The 16,670-nt window shown below is 37.1% G+C and overlaps 2 protein-coding genes across 6 annotated transcripts in view; both read right to left on the bottom strand.

The window, feature by feature from the left end:
- Positions 1–1,270: 1,270 nt before the first annotated feature.
- LOC139950699 (beta-1,3-galactosyltransferase 1-like) lies at positions 1,271–4,775 on the bottom strand. The gene has a single exon (XM_071949496.1). The coding sequence runs from the start codon at positions 4,753–4,755 to the stop codon at positions 3,829–3,831; it is 927 nt and encodes a 308-aa protein (XP_071805597.1). The 5' UTR covers positions 4,756–4,775; the 3' UTR covers positions 1,271–3,828.
- A 1,804-nt stretch (positions 4,776–6,579) lies between these two features.
- The window catches only part of LOC139950646 (leucine-rich repeat serine/threonine-protein kinase 2-like), a 115,201-nt gene continuing 105,110 nt past the window's right edge, over positions 6,580–16,670 (bottom strand). For 3 of the 5 annotated variants that reach the window (XM_071949428.1, XM_071949436.1, XM_071949457.1), the window contains 2 exons: positions 15,668–15,792; positions 6,580–10,048 (listed from right to left, as the gene is read on the bottom strand). In XM_071949428.1, the coding sequence (XP_071805529.1) occupies positions 9,932–10,048; positions 15,668–15,792 (242 nt within the window). In that variant the 3' untranslated portion in view covers positions 6,580–9,931. Of the gene's footprint in view, positions 10,049–12,297; positions 15,793–16,670 lie in introns of all 5 variants that reach the window. The other 2 variants (XM_071949449.1, XR_011787683.1) reach the window with 2 other exon arrangements.

Below are 16,670 nucleotides of genomic sequence, written 5' to 3'. Positions count from 1 at the left end.
TTAAGCCCTCCGGGTTTCTACCGGGATCTCTCTCAAATTAAACTTCGCATTATAGTTCATTCCAAACAATTCATATGATGGTTCCTTATAATCCTCCTGTATCGGATTGTTTAACTTTTGATAATTATACCGATTATTCTATATTATACAAATATTGACTGCTTCGAGTGCTATGGTTAAAACTATGACTCCCGAGGTGATCCCCGGAGCGTTCTATTTTCCCGAGGCGAAGCCGAGGGAAAATAGAACGCTCCGGGGATCACCGAGGGAGTCATAGTTTTTAACCATTGCACGAGTAAAAGCAGTCAATATTTGTTTTATAACACCCCAAACATTTCTAAATACTGTACTATTATTATTAAGTTACAGACCTGAATGCTACAATCTACGGACGACGCGAATGCAAATTGCAAACACTTTTACTTACTGTGTTGCATGTAGTGTGTCGTGCAATCCGAAATGGTTACAGACTATTAATTTATCATCCTCGTACACGCAACGGACGTCTGGGTACTGCACGCCGTGTGCTAGTCTGTCGGACTAGCGCACGGCGCCGTGTGCTAGTCTTCGGACTAGCGCATGGCAAACCGACGCACTATCACACGGCCGTCGTCTAGCAAAACTAAGACATGTCGTGTGACGCGCTCTAAACCAATGAGCAGGCAGAATACTTGCAAGGGGTGTTATAAAATAAATGATTGCATTGGGTAAAAGTTTATTTTTATGTACTTGAAAACACTCTTGATATCTCTCGAATTAATAGTTTTATATTAACTATAATCGTACATAGCTGATACATTTTAATTTCACTCTATAATCAAAAACTGTATGACGTATCGTTCTTGAAGATAAAACTAGTTAAAGTGTAATGTTATACGATTATTTTCAAGTTATAGTAACTCCAATACTTATTCTTAATGGTTCGTAAGAATACAAGCATCCGGGTTTAGTGTTACTATTTTCTGATCTGAGGTACACAAGCCTACTGTTTTGCACGGTGAGGGAGTGCCGTAGACACAAATACATCTTCACCCATTTGTATTGCATTTGAAGGGAACTTTGGGATGAAAACTGGAGAGTAATATTATCAGCACTCAGAAATGACTGTTATTGAACCATCTCTGAAGATGTCCATTTTTGATAATTCTTATTTCTTTGTTGTTCTAAAGCATTCGGGCCTTTCATATAATACATTACTTAATCCAAGTTAAGTAACATAGACCACAAAAACAGGAGATAGCCACCAAGGAAATAAACATGTCAGCTTTTTTGCATTATTATGTATCATATGATCCGGAACAGCATAAAACTACTGATGGTACAACCATGAAAAATTACTTTGCATCATTAGGTGAAATTTCGATATGGTGGTAACCAGACTTAGTCGAATTAGAACATTAGAGAATCTTGTGAAAAAAATTGCAACCTCATTTTACAATCGTCTAGTTTGAAGTTTCTGAACGAATTTGTGCGGTCTGCTTAAATCTAGAATCAATGTTTGCTTACCAGTTGCTTGATAAGCTACTGATAAGGGACCCACAATGAAAGAGAGCTCTGTTTTCTCTATGATTATTTTAGATGAAACCAATTCCATGATAAAAACTATTGGTGTTAATTCGGAAGTACCAAGGGGCGACATTTCCAAAACTAGATATAACCAGTCAGAATCACAGACATGATCTATAGAGATGAACAAAATTAGTACCAATTTGTGCGTGTCTTTCTTTTACCATAAATTTATCAGAATTCAAGACCGTTATCTTACATGATTAATAATCACATCGTACCTCGAATAAATCTACAAACTTGTCAAACAAGTTTGCCTCTGAAATGCATTCGGGCCTTTCATATACTACATTCCTAAATCCAAGTTAAGTAACTAGATCACAAAATCGGCCAAAAACAGAGGATGGTCACCAAGGAAATAGAAATGCCAGCTTGTATACATTAACATGGATCATATGATCAAGAACAGCATGCACGTATCAAGATTTCTGCTGGTGAAATTTCGATATGATAGGGTACCCAGACGTTGTCGTGATATATTTCGACTATAGAACATTAGAGAAACTTGTGAAAGAAATTGCAACCTTATTTTCCAATTTTGAAGTTTCCGAACGAATTTGTTCAGTCTGCTTAATTCTAGAATCAGTCTTTTCTTACCAGTTGTTTGATAAGCTACTAATAAGGGACCCGCAATGAAAGAGGGCTCTGTTTTCTGTACGATTGTTTGAGATTAAACCGATTTCATGATAAAAACTATTTCGAAAATGTTCTCATTTAACGCTGAATTGTTAATTTGGAAGAACCAAGGAGTGGCATTTCAAAAACGAGATTTTATAACTATTCATATTCACAGACATGATCAATTAAGATGAACAAAATTAGTACATTGGACCAACATTTTCCGTGTCTTCCTTTGACCATAAATTTATCAGATTTCGAGATAGTTATCTTACATGATTAATAGTCACATCGTACCTCTAAATACCATCTACAAACTTGTCAAACGAGTTTGTCTCTTAAATGCAATCGGGCCTTTCATATAATACATTCCTTAATCCAAGTTAAGTACTAAACCACAAAATCGGCCAAAAACAGAGGATGGCCACCAAGCAAATAAACATCAGCTTTTACGCATTATTATGGATCATAATGATCAAGAACAGCAGGTATTGAGACTACTGGTTGTGAAATTTCGACATGATGGTAACCATACTTAGTCGAAATAGAACATTAGAGAATCTTGTGAAAGACTTTGCAACCTTCCAATCGTCTAGTTTAAAGTTTTTTGAACGAATTTGTTAAATCTGCTGAAATCTAGAATCAATCGTTTCTTACCAGTTGCTTGATAAGTTACTGATAAGGGACCCGCAATGAAAGAGGGCTCTGTTTTCTCTACGATTCTCTAGAAATCCAAGTTGTATAATCATTATGCTGATTCAGGGGCCACTAATAGGCCAACTGTGTTTAAACACTTCTGGCTGTGGTTATATCATCCGTTTAAACACCCCGCGTAATATCCTCTCAACCAAGTAAAAGGGAGAAACTGTCCCAGGTATTTCTGCATGAATAATTGAACCAATATGTAATTTTTAAAATGTTGATTTAGAGTTCAAAATGAAAACAAGTTATGTTAAGGGGCTGACTCGTTTCTGGGTCCGCAACCTCACGCAACCTCCTCACTGAGCATAGGACAAGCACTAGTGCAGGAGACCGAGCCTTCTCAAATGCAGGCCCAGCTCTGTGAAACTCACTTCCTGATAGCTGCAGAAAAGCAAGCTCAGTTGATTCATTCAAGAAATTTCTAAAGACTCACTTGTTTTGTCTTTGATTTTGACTTTTGATCTGTGTTGGACATATCCAAGCGCTTTGTAACCTATGGAAAAGGCGCTATATAAATGCTAGCTTATTTATTATTTTATTTATTTGTAGGCTCTAACTCTAACCAAAGATTATTTACTGCCAGCAAGTTGAAGGGGAGATTCAGACACATGACATAACAAAAAGCCTAAAATGGAATTGACTCTAGTTAAAACTAATATTTCCCAAAACTGTTTCCCCCATTGATCTGCTCATAATATATGTTAGAAGTACACCAGCTGAGACGGTGTTTTCACTGTGGTACTAAAATCACACTATTATATAAAACACATAGCTACATAGTTTTGAATAATCGTGTTTGCTTTTTCTGAAAATCATGTGGAATTTTGGTTGGTAATCTTGTTTTTATCAAGGAAGAAAATTCATGTTAAGCAAATTTTGTGTTTAGCAGCTCTATGAAATTGGGCCCAGGTGGGAAAGACTGTTCACAGAGGGCCATTATTATCATTTTGACATGTCCTGAATTTGTGATCCAACCATTTTGTGCCACAGTTTGAGCGCTGGTTGGTTGAGATGATCCCTGTTGTGAGCTATCCCAATCCCAATGCCTCTTTTTAAGGCATTTTCCACACTCACATATTGCTGGTACAGTGGTGAATACCTCATATGGACACCGGCTTTTGTCAAACAGATCCCCACAAACACATCGTCAAGACGAAGGAAAGGTATATATTTCGATACATCGAAGACACTCACAGCTGCATCTCGAGACATTGCGTAGCAAGCGCCCATGAGAAAGGGTGGATACAAATTATCGGCCCACTCCTCCTTTGGCACGAAACACTTATGTTTCTTTGTCCTGATTATGGGGGTATCTGTCCTGAGATGTCCTTCGGCAAAGTTAGTCTTAGGCATTGTGGACAGACGTTTCACCAGTGTAACAATATTTATCACCATGTCAGCATCTACACTGACTACAAAGCTGGTTTGAGGGCAGTACATCGAGACCCACTTCAGCCCCATCATGTTCTTGTAAGTCAGATTTTTATAATTATCGATGAAATCTTCTTGGATAAGATCGTGAAATGTACTGTCCTCCTCTTGAACTTTTTTCCGAATTATGGGGTCCGTTGACTCCCCCAGAAGAAACATCGTCAGGACCCGTCTACCGAGCACCTCCTTCACACCTCCCCAAGTTTTCCGGATTTGCTCCCGGTCCAACTTCTCGAACGGCGCACATTTGACTAGCAAAACCAAGAAGAGTTCTCCGTTTGAGTTGCTCCTATTGAAGCAGGCAGCTTGGTTGCGTATTGTAAAATTAAACAGATGGGGATTGACGACTGGTTCTACTGTGGTCATCTCGATGGTTGGTCCTGTTATTGTGATGTTAGTAGTACTACCACTTACAACAAGTCTTGTCTCGTTAGACATCCCGTTGTGCCAGGAGTAAATTGCTACTCGCCTGCGTAGAAAGTAGCCCGTTCCAAACAACAGCAATCCGACAATCAACGTTAGACTGTAGAAGGCGGTTTTGGTCTTCATTGTTTCAATCTCCTTCACAATATTTGTTTTTTTATAACACTCTACAACACCATCGTGGGAAAGTGTGTTGAAGTTGATGAGTGCGCGCAATGGGAAACGTTAGACTATCTGCCAATCACCAAGAGAGGGCGCTCTTCACCAGGTAATGTCAACAACTTTGGAATAGGAGAAGCATGAGAGTGACGGTCACTGACAGCAAATACCTTGTGTTTTGCGTGTTTTTGGTTTTATATTTAGATTTAGCCAAACTGTATTTTGTTTTTCATAACACAATGCCAGCATAAACCGAACTGTACGCACAGGACGCACTGGACACGAGTTCCCCAAGGATAACAAGCGGTGTGCATGAGTTTTTGGGAGTGTTTCTTCCAGGGTAATTAGCAAAAATTCCAAAATGCTGACCTACCAACAATTTAAAAGAAATCTGAAGTTTAGTCGGATGACAATGTGTCTGATTTAATTTTCAAAAGGCTGAGAGACTTCTAAATATTTTTTGAGTATTTTTGAATTTTTAGCATTTACCATTGTTTGCTATAGGAGTTGTGCACCCTTACCTGGTAGGTCTGCTGCCCTCTAGTGGCAGAGCTTTCAAAAAGTCTCCCATTTGGAGGCATACGAAGTAAGCCATGTGACCTTTATATTTATAAATTATTGTTAATTGGTTCCGATGCAGCTTGCTCTCCAATCCTATCCTTTCACGTTTCCCTGCAATTGCAATACATACAATGCATTGTTTTGGGGTCTAGTAATCCATCCTTACATACTGACCGTTCTTTGTCCTCACTACTTTATATGTATTTTTTGTACCTGTTTCTACTTAGATCGAAAACCATCTACCTATCATGTGACCTTCGTTAACAATAAGTGCATCAGAACTTAAAAGCCTCTCGAATTCCGAAAAGCTACTCCGCAGTAGTGGAATCAACACCTAGCAAGTAGATATAATATAATAAGTGCGACCTTGTACATTCTTAAGCCCGGTTCATCTTCATGCGAATGCGAATGCGAAGCGATTTTGACGTCACAACCCTCATTTCGCAGCGATATTCGCAAGCGATATTCACAGAGTGGCGAATGTTCTTGCGAACATGAATATTTAAATTTCGCGTTGAATTCGTCCAAAATGTCGGTTGGATAGTGAATATTTTCATCCCGGTCTCACCCCTCGATCGTCCTCGGTCTGCCCTCTCCTTACCAATATCTCACGAGTATATTACGAATGCCTACCAACGCTTGCCAATGCTTACGCACGCTTTACCAACGTTATACCAATGCTTACGAAAGGCACGCCGAATGACCGTCTTCGCAACATTCGCTGAAATTTACAAACCGGTTTATTGAGCGATCTTCGTATAAGGAGGTGGGGAATAATTTGTGAACTTTCCGAATTTGTTACCAACGCTTACGAAGACACGGCGAATGTTGCGAAGTTTGAGCGATTGTCAAATATTTTTTTTCCGATAGCATATTCGCCAGCATATTCGCCGTGTGAGAGCAGCATAAAGTGACCGATCTTCGTAAGGAGGTGGAGAATGACTTGTGAACGTAGTGAATTTGTGGCGAATGTTGCGATGTTTGAGCGATTGTTAAATATTTCCGTTCGTAAGCACATTCGCTAGCATATTCTCCCAAGTGTGAGAGTAGCATTAGGGTCGTAGGTCAAATGTGTAATAATATTTATCAGTAGGTTGAACCACCAAACGTCGGTTTTCATCCCAGGTACTGTTGTAGAAATTTGGACGACCGTCCCCAAAGTCGACGCTTATTATACGCAGATGTGTCGTTTTCATCCGTCACCCAAAACCAAAACGGCCTATCACAAGTGGGACAACAAAGATATTTGATATCATCTAGTTCCGATGAGAGTAAGTATACGAAAGAAAATTTCAGGTATATGAATGCACAGAAATCCACCTTAAGCCAGCTACTGTACTATATTTTTGTTAGTACCGTTTAGCTATTCCAATAATTAAAAAGCATGTTAGAATTAACAATAAATATTCAAATAATTAAATTGAAATTGACAATAAATATTTAAGTTATTTGCATAGACAATTGTAAAGACAATACCAAGAGCTTAATTAAAATCACACACATGATTTAAAGTTATTAATATTTATGGCAGAGTTTCTCCTCCGTCAATATATTGCGTACTGATATAAAAAAAAAGTATTGAAGTTTGGTTATTAATCAAAATATTAAGAACAACTTGGAGTGGTTTAGTTGTAGAATAATTAACGGGAAATAAACCACCACATACACGCACAAACAAAAACTAAACATGTCTCAAACTTGGCTTTATAGATGCCTGTATAAAAAGTAAACCAACGACCTTGTGGCCTGAAAGCAAAGTTAGTAGTTATTTAGTACCGTTTATGGAATTAAATGGAACAATTGCTTCATGAGAAAATTAGGTATACCAATAATAAATAAAAACAAATACCTTTTTCAAATTGAAACGTCCCAGGGAGTATTTCATCCTTAGATAACTTTGTGAGCTTTATAAAATAAAAAATAAGTCTTCAGAAGCAGAATGCCCATTCAAAAATAATTGGGTTGACCGCACTCTTCTGGCATTGATGCGCTGTTCAAGTGTAATTTTTTTTATCGATTTCTACGGATTTGTTTTTATCATATTGCACAATAATAACAGTGAAGCTCAACTCAGTGAATTTCAGCAATGGTTGTCACACAACCAAATACTTAAAGGCAGTGGGCACTATTGGTAATAACTCTAAATAATTATTATCATGAAACCTTTCTTGATGACGAGTAATAGGGAGATGTTGGTGGTATAACACATTGTGAGAAACGGCTCCCTCTGAAGTGCCATAGTTTTCGAGAAAGAAGTAACTTTCCACGAATTTGATTTCGAGACCTCAGATTTGGAACTTGAAGTCTCGACATCAACTATCTAAACATACACAACTTCATGTGACAAGGGTGCTTTTTCCTTTCATTATCTCGCAAGTTCGATGACCGATTGAACTCAAATTTTCACAGGTGTGTTATTTTATGCATATGTTGAGATACACCAACTGTGAAGTCTAGTCTTTGACAATTACCAATAGTGTCCACTGCCTTTATATGTTTCGTTTTTCATAAACTATTGAAAACACTCTCAAAGTCGATAGGAGTAATTGGCGATAGTTTCGACTCTAATAAAGATACAACACAATAACACATTCAAGTAGATCGACCCGCTTCTAGATTATGACTGACCCGGCTACTGGTCACTAAATTGGAATTCGTCAGTGGCCATTATATGGGTCATTTAGACAAAGATTTAATTGATCAGGCCCCCGTACCCATGCACAGAATCCGGGTTAAGTTTTTGGAGTGTATTTTTCTTAATACTGATTTGGCTATCAAAATAATGCTTAATTGTAAAAAAAAAATAATGCTTAATTGTTAAAAAAAACAAAAAAAAACAGGCAAACATTTTTTAACAAAACATAGAAAACAATACAAACGGTAGAAAAATCGAAGGGTTAAAATAAACATATTCCTAAAAGTAAATCAGATTGTTGGTATCACGGCAATTTCAATGCCCTTCTCGAAACCATTGCTTAATTGCTCATGCAGTAACTTTAAAAATGTTCACTTTCGGCTTAGGACTTATCAAGCCATCCAATATTTGATATTATACAAACTTTCATTTAGCAATAACGATATTGAAGCTTGGCAATTTAAATCAAGCGGATATACACCAAAGATCGTATTACACGGCGCTATGGGATCTTTAATATAAACGTGTATAATTATGGTACATATTGTGCACATGGACAACCAACTACTATTTCAGACTTGGTTTTTAAAGCCATTATACACTTTCGGAACAAAACAAAAAAAGTTCACAGATTTACAAATAACTTACAGGGTTTACAGAAGGTAATAATGAAAGACTTCTCTTGAAATATTATTCCATGAAATGCTTTACTTTTTGAGAAAACATTAAAACAATTATCAATTCTCGACATCAAGAATTACGGATTTATTTTAAACACATGTCATGACACGGCGAAACGTGCAGAAACAAGGGTGGGTTTTTCTCGTTGTTTTCTCCCGACTCCGATGACCGATTGAGCCTAAATTTTCACAGATTTGTTATTTTATATATAAGTTGTGATACACGAAGGTTGGGCCTTTGGCCAATACTGTTTACCGAGTGTCCAATGGCTTTAACGGAGACCACATCAACTGGTAAACACATAATAAAGCCTATATAGTGCAATCGCAATATTGCATTTTTGCAAGTATAATGTGACAAATCTTGTTTTTTTTTGCAAGCGGTCTATACTTAAAAAACAACGATTTGCTATTGTAAAAAAAAAAAAACATACTTTAAAAAAAAAAATACTTCTAAATATGTACTTGCAGAAAAGCAATGTATATATACCTGCAATGCATTCATGGGGTTTCACAAACACTAACGAATACTGCTTGAATAGCAATTGTTTTTAACGGTACCCGTGAATTTTAAAGTAGGCCTATAGGCCCTTATCATTTCGGCACCAATGCTGCAGGCTGCCAGATAAATCAGCCTAACATTACTGGAACTTCTTTTTTATATATATAGAATGACATACACGATGCCGGTAGGCCTGTTTCTTACACTACAGCTGCAAGAACACCTAAGAGTGAATAGGAGAGCTTGGTTTGGTCGAGTCTTATGTTGGCAGACCTGAACATATGACGTCACACTTCGAGGCTCGTGTGTATTACGCTAGAGATCTGCCTGGAGCCTACGTCAATCCCCATCCATAATCACCTTTGACCTCTCGCATTCATTTCACACGGGTGACGGAGCTTCGCTGTCAAACATTCATGAGCACATTTAATACATGTACATTTACGACATTGCGCACACGTGACGACCACAGGTAGGTGCAGCTGACAAACATCACCTCGGACCAATCAAAACATGGAAAGGTTACGTCACTCCACGCTTATCCAATCACATTATTGTGTCCAATTAAATCACCGATCTGTAAAACCGATAGGGGCCTACCTGTCTTGCGGCTAAAAGCAGGGGGCCAGTCTCAATGTTGGCAATCTTGGTTTGTTATTTGACAAACATGGACATCCTTCTCAATGCCCTTTTGAAGCTGCGGTGGGTCGAGGTACCAGTGAGGTGAAACTGACCCTCACTGACTCGGCGGTTCTGATGACCAACTGGCATCTACGAAGAAACAAAAAGGATATCAACCACGAACGTTAGTCAGAACAGTATGAAGTTTAACGTATGCTTTGGGTGTCTGATTGTAAAACAAAAAATGTATCTTTTTTTGTATACATGCACATCTTCTTCAATAGATGTTAAGTTTGCATCGGGGATAAAGAATATTAACTTTTTTTTTACCTTTACACAGGTGTGTAAAACAAATTTGAAACCAACGGTTCTTTTCAGAACCACCCCAACTCTTCAGAGCTAGTCATTACATGGTGTTACCGCAAACCTTTCTATATCGTATTTCCACCATGCAAAGTTTCAAATCCTACTTAAATTTGTTCGTATACATGCACAGCATTTTAAAACCATTGGACCCTTTCGGTACAGAAAAAAAAATAACTTACAGGGTTTACAGATGGTAGTGGTGAAAGACTTCTCTTGAAATATTATTCCATGAAACGCTTTGCTTTTTGAGAAAACAATAAAGCAATATCAATTCTCGATAGTGAGAATTACCCATGTCATGACACGGCGAAACGCGCGGATACAAGGGTGGTTTTTCCCGTTATTTTCTCACGACTCCGATGACCGATTGAGCCTAAATTTTCACAGGTTTGTTATTTTGATATAGAAGTTGTGATACACGAAGTGTGGGCCTTGGACAATACTGTTTACCGAAAGGGTCCAATGGCTTTAACCGAATATTCTTTAATAGATGTAAAAAAAAAAAAAAATCGCAGGCATACTGCTCGATTGAGATTCGAACCCACGACCTTTCTAATTCTAGGTCAGTGTCTATATAAGTCAGAACCAGGCATTTCCCGCCAAAATTAAATCTGAGTTTGCACAGCAGCAAGACGAGTTTTTTACCTAACTAATTAGGGCCTGAGTCGGGTATTTGCCAATGATTTTTTAATAGAGAGTACTAAACGTGACCTTCCTTATAAGTCCACTATTATCGTTTCGTCATTTTCAACACTATTTTAGTTATAGCATATGCCTACATGTAGTACAAAGGTGCATTGATGGGGCAAGATTGCTACCACGCCTAATTTGCTATAATGTGATAAACTTCTTCATCAATTAACCATCCAAGTTACTTTACTTTAACTGTCCTAGTTATTTCTAAACATTTTTCTAAACAACTGAACTTTTGGAAAGCACTGAAATGAAGACAGGCTTAGCGGCTGAGGAAACGGTTTATGTTTTCAATGCAAACAATCTCTGAAATCAATGCAGTGAATTGTAAATGACAACTTGAAGAGGATTGTGTCTTTGTGTTCAAGGCAGTGGACACTATTGGTAATAACTCAAAATAATTATCACCATAAAACCTTTCTTGATTACGAGTAATGGGGAGAGGTTGATGGTATAAAACATTGTGAGAAACAGCTCCCTCTGAAGTGACGCAGTTTTCAAGAAAGAAGTAATTTTAGACGAAATTGATTTCGAGACCTCAAGTTTAGAATTTGAGGTCTGGAAATCAAGCATCAGAAAGCACACAACTTCGTGTGACAAGGGTGTTTTTTCTTTCATTATTATCACGCAAACTCGACGACCGATTGAGCTCAAATTTTCACAGGTTTGTTATTGTATGCATATGTTGAGATACACCAAGTGAAAAGACTGGTCTTTGACAATTACCAATAAAGTCCACTGTCTTTAATGCGCAAAATGTATTTTGTCTCGGTTCATGGTCCATGACCTTTGCACTTTGACCTCGTAATGAAAACCTACACACAGATAAAATAACATTTTAAAATCATATTAAACAAGCTTTCCCTCAGTAACAAAATAAACAACACACCCACAAACAAACACCAAACAACAAATGAAATTGTTTTTATATTTATATAGAATTATATGAATGGTAAGGCAAAACACTAAAATTTATAGATGGAAAAAAGAGATGGTAGGCATATTTCAACAAGTCATCCGTAGAGTAGGTTCTTCTTAAATCATCATAACATTCAAATATTTTAATGAACTGTTTTAATGAAAATAATGTTTGTCAACAATATTCCTTCAGCTGAATCTATAATGAGGTCAAAGTGCAAAGTGAACGATACATGATAATTCATAAAAACAGTGTCTGCTCATGGTGGTTTCATTTGGTACAATTCAAACACATCAACCCATGTCCGCAACACTTAGGCAAGCTGTAATGCTACATTAATGTCCTTCATGAATATTCATTACATTAGAAGGAGTGGTTTGTACAACAATTCATGCATAATTCATGATAGAAGCAAGCATACCTGTCCAGTGGGCGTGAGTTGTGAAAATGTCAACATTTTGAATCCACAATCAGAAGAAAAGCTGAGGAAAATGCAAGTTTGGAAAAGTTAAACGAGGTCCACATTCACTGGCAAGACTCATTAAACTGGACCTCTCATAGAATAGGCAATATTGGGCAATTCAAAGAATAGCAAATTAAAAGTACAGATACAATTCATGCAAAGTTTGTTAAGATACCATTTTTTTAAATGCACAAAAGACACGGATAGGGAAAAATATTTGATAGTTTTCTCTTGTAGTTACTCGAAATTAAGGATAGAAGTTAAAGACATACGAGTTTGACCAATAACTGTTGTACAATTAAGATTAAACTGAAAATTTCAAATTACCCAATAAGGTGTTGTTATAAAAGGCGTGGTTGAAGAAATGGGTGGCACATTAATTGTTGTTATTGTTGTTTTAATGTCAGAATATTATTTTGTCAATCATTAGGGTGCAGTCACCTTGATTTGTCTTCTTCTGTAGACCTTTTTTGTACAAACACTGATACTTTTCTTTTTAGGGGGGTACAATTGATACATCAGTGGTATGGGTAATTTAATAACATATTGTATCAAATTATTACATTTTATCCTTAAATTTACTTTTGCAGTGAAAGCCACTTTACTCAAGGCTGGAAAGGGTTTTGTCTCTGCGATGTCGCAAAAGGTCTGTACTGTGCCAAACTGAGGCTTGGTGGTAAATAAGACAGGCTCCTTTGGTGTTTTACATACTCTATTCATTGTATGAAACAGGGAATCTATTAAAGGTGGCTGCACTCCTAAGGTGAGTAACTTAAGTGAGTAACTCAAGTGAGTAACTCAAGTGAGTAACTCAAGTGAGTAACTCAAGTGAGTAACTCATGTGAGTAACGCAAGTGAGCGACTAAAGTGAGTAACCCAAGTGAGTAACCCAAGTGAGTAACTCAAGTGAGTAACCCAAGTGAGTAACTCAAGTGAGTAACTCAAGTGAGTAACTCAAGTGAGTAACTCAAGTGAGTAACTCAAGTGAGTAACTCAAGTGAGTAACTCAAGTGAGTAACTCAAGTGAGTAACTCAAGTGAGTAACTCAAGTGAGTAACTCAAGTGAGTAACTCAAGTGAGCGACTAAAGTGAGTAACCCAAGTGAGTAACCCAAGTGAGTGACTCAAGTGAGTGACTCAAGTAAGGGGGAAACTGATTACAGGCCCTGACTTTTGTCGAGGATCCTTCACAACATTCTTATCACCACCACCACTTTCCAACAAGACCCATGCATTACACTAGTTTAACTAAAACCAAGAATGTTCACACTTATGTAATCAAATCACCATGCATTGTGTCCATGACATAATGAGTATTGCGCAAATTCACTATAATTATATGCAGCAGCATGGACAGGGCAACGAATATTCACATATTATTTTAATGCCTCTGTCAAAGGTCAAAATTGTCAATGACAAGCTGCCCATTGGTTGGGGACTTTTATCAACAAATACAGCCAACAGATGTTTGGTTTCTGCTAAATTGTAGCCACACACAAATCCTCTTACTGAATGGTAAAGCAAATGGGTGTTGTAGCATTGGACTGATTTGAGTCATGTGACATTAATTGGGTCATGTGACTTAATATAATCATGTGGCTTGTGTCATGTGCCGACTGACATGGGTTTTGTCAACTGCCGATTAGGTATTGTGTTTTAATGTGCAACTGTTTAATGGAAGAATGATAAAATAATAATACCAGTAATAACATATCCTTGAGATTGTTTAGGTTTAAGCCAGCCACTCCGTGCATGCCACAATGCTCCTTCCAATTCCAATTTACGGATTCACTCGCCACGATAGCCTTATTGATACTGCTTCAGGCGTGGTTGTTTTTGTTATGTAAGAAGTCAAGATAAATGTCTTTTGTAAATGTAAATGTAGACTGTAATTAATTACATGATTAGTTGTCAAATTTTTAATTAATTAGGAAAAAGTTTCTTGTCTGGGCACTTAATGCAGTTTACAACATTGCGAGTCATGCACAGATTGCCTGCCTTAAATTAAATGCCCTTATCAAAACCAACCCTTCAGCTCAGGTTCAAATTTTTGTCAGTCATTTTTAAGAAGAAAACTTTTGGTTTGAGACGTAAAGCAGGCAGTTCATGCCTAGCCAGAGCCTAAGTATATGTCTAAGCCTTAAGCCCAAGTCATGGTTTTGAGAATGGCCAAAGCCTAATCAAGATGTACACAAGTTTACAACAAACATGGGGTGCTTATACAATGGTATTGCTCCAGATACAATTGGTTGCAAACTTTCATGACATCAGCTCTCTTGCATCCAATGAAATGCAAGTGAAACGGTCACATGTATGAATATAGCCAATCAAAAAGCTAATGATATACAGCACACAATGAAGATGACCAATCAATGTTTGGAGCAATCCCTGTTCACCTTCATCTATTTGGTTGGGGGAGCAATGCATTGAATTATACATACAAAAAATATCAGGTTTTTCAACCAGATTTACCACTTCATGCAAATGTTCCCCAAAAAATATTTGTGTATCGTGCAAAAAAAACAAAACAAGATTGGTTCATGCAATGCTGAGCTGAGTTTGAAGAGTCCCCTTAACTATTTAAAGGCTTGGTACTTTTAGTAGTTACTCAACAAGTTTATGACCATAAAACTGTTGGTGATTATGTATATAATTTGTAATTCCCCCCCCCCCCCATTTTTGAGGAGAGGGGCAAGCAAAACCTTCGTGCCACATTGTTCTCACCCAACTTCAAATTGAGAAGAAAGTTATTGCATTCACTACAAAATAAAAAATTATTATCATTTATGGTTTACATCTTGGATTTTCTCATCGATTTACTTTTAGTTAATATTAATTAATTAAAAATTTCTGAATTTGATCAAGAGTTTTGTTATTACCTTAAAATGTTTGTGTTTTAAAGATCATTAGTACTATTGCACAAAGGATAGAATTAATGGTCGATATCTGCCCCCACTTTTTTGTTTTGATTCTACAATCTTTATTTATATTTATATGTACAGGAACTACTTTTGTACAAAGATTTATTTTTCAAAATTATCAAATATTATTCAATTTTACATACAATGCTTAGCATTGTTGAGTGTTTAGTGAATTTTTACAAATGCTATAAACAATAAATAAATGAATACGTTATGGCACTAGGGATGCCAAATCCTCTGAAACACGGTCGCCATGCACACAAATAAAACACTGCATGCAAAATGAAGACCAAAACGTAGAAGGCATGGGGTGGAGTGAGTAGGGCGTGGGGCTTAGCATTTGAGTTGTGGGAAGACGACGGTAGGGTGAAGATGAAAAGCGTGACTGGTACGAATGATTCTCTGCACCTTCTGCCATGACTTCATGGCGTGTGATTCGATGGGCAAGCGCCGACGCTCGGTGTCCGACGCCAGGTATCGAACTTGAGACTTCAGTTCAGCGTCCCACACTAGGACATGTGTATACTGGCAATCTGGGGAGGAACGTTTCAAAATAAAGGTATCAATCATAGGTAAGACTTGAAATCTACATCTACTCTGAACTATATTAATATTTATTTACTTCATATTGATTTTTTATTATGAATGGTTTATTAATTTCATTACACTAGCAGTAAAAAACAAACTGAACTATAGTCTCTAATGTACAAAGGTAGTTAATACAATAAAAAGCAGAAACATTTAAAATGCACATTCGAGACAAAACCCTCAAGATAAAAGGGCAAATGACCCTGTACGATAATTAACCAAAATGATAAATTTATTTGGTTCTCCCTCTTACGACCCCGAGTACTATGCACTGTATATTCAATACCAAGTATCGTGAAAACAAACTCCACAGCCATTCCACTCGGGAGGGATTCAAACCCAAGACCTTTGCTTTGCTAGAGCAGGTGTCTCACCACAAGACCACTGACCTAGCTAGGTGGCTAATAATAATAATGTTGTTGTATTGATTTTTATTTTAAAAAACCCCAGAACAAACCCCATACCCTAGGGAAGGGTTACAACAATAACAAAATTTAAACTTATAATATAACAAAGCATGAACAAATGTATAATAATAATAATAAAACTGTGCTTATAAAGCGCCTGTCAAACTACACAAAGCACCTCCGCAAAACTCAATACCTAAAAGTGACAAAGTATAAACAAACACATGGTAAAATGCCGTGGAGCAGCGACGGATACATTATATAAAATGACAAAAATGACAATTAACAGGCGGAAAGTTGATTAAAAAATCTATACAAAATATTCAACAGCGCCATAGTGGAGAGTATAGGGCTAAAAGCATTAAACACATATAACTCCATTATCAACTAATGGTTAATCAATCATAATACAAAAT

The sequence above is a fragment of the Asterias amurensis genome, chromosome 2, assembly GCF_032118995.1.
Source record: "Asterias amurensis chromosome 2, ASM3211899v1".
NCBI lineage: Eukaryota > Metazoa > Echinodermata > Asteroidea > Forcipulatida > Asteriidae > Asterias > Asterias amurensis.
The sequence above is the reverse complement of the archived record's forward strand: the minus strand, read 5'-3'. Positions and strand labels throughout refer to the sequence as shown.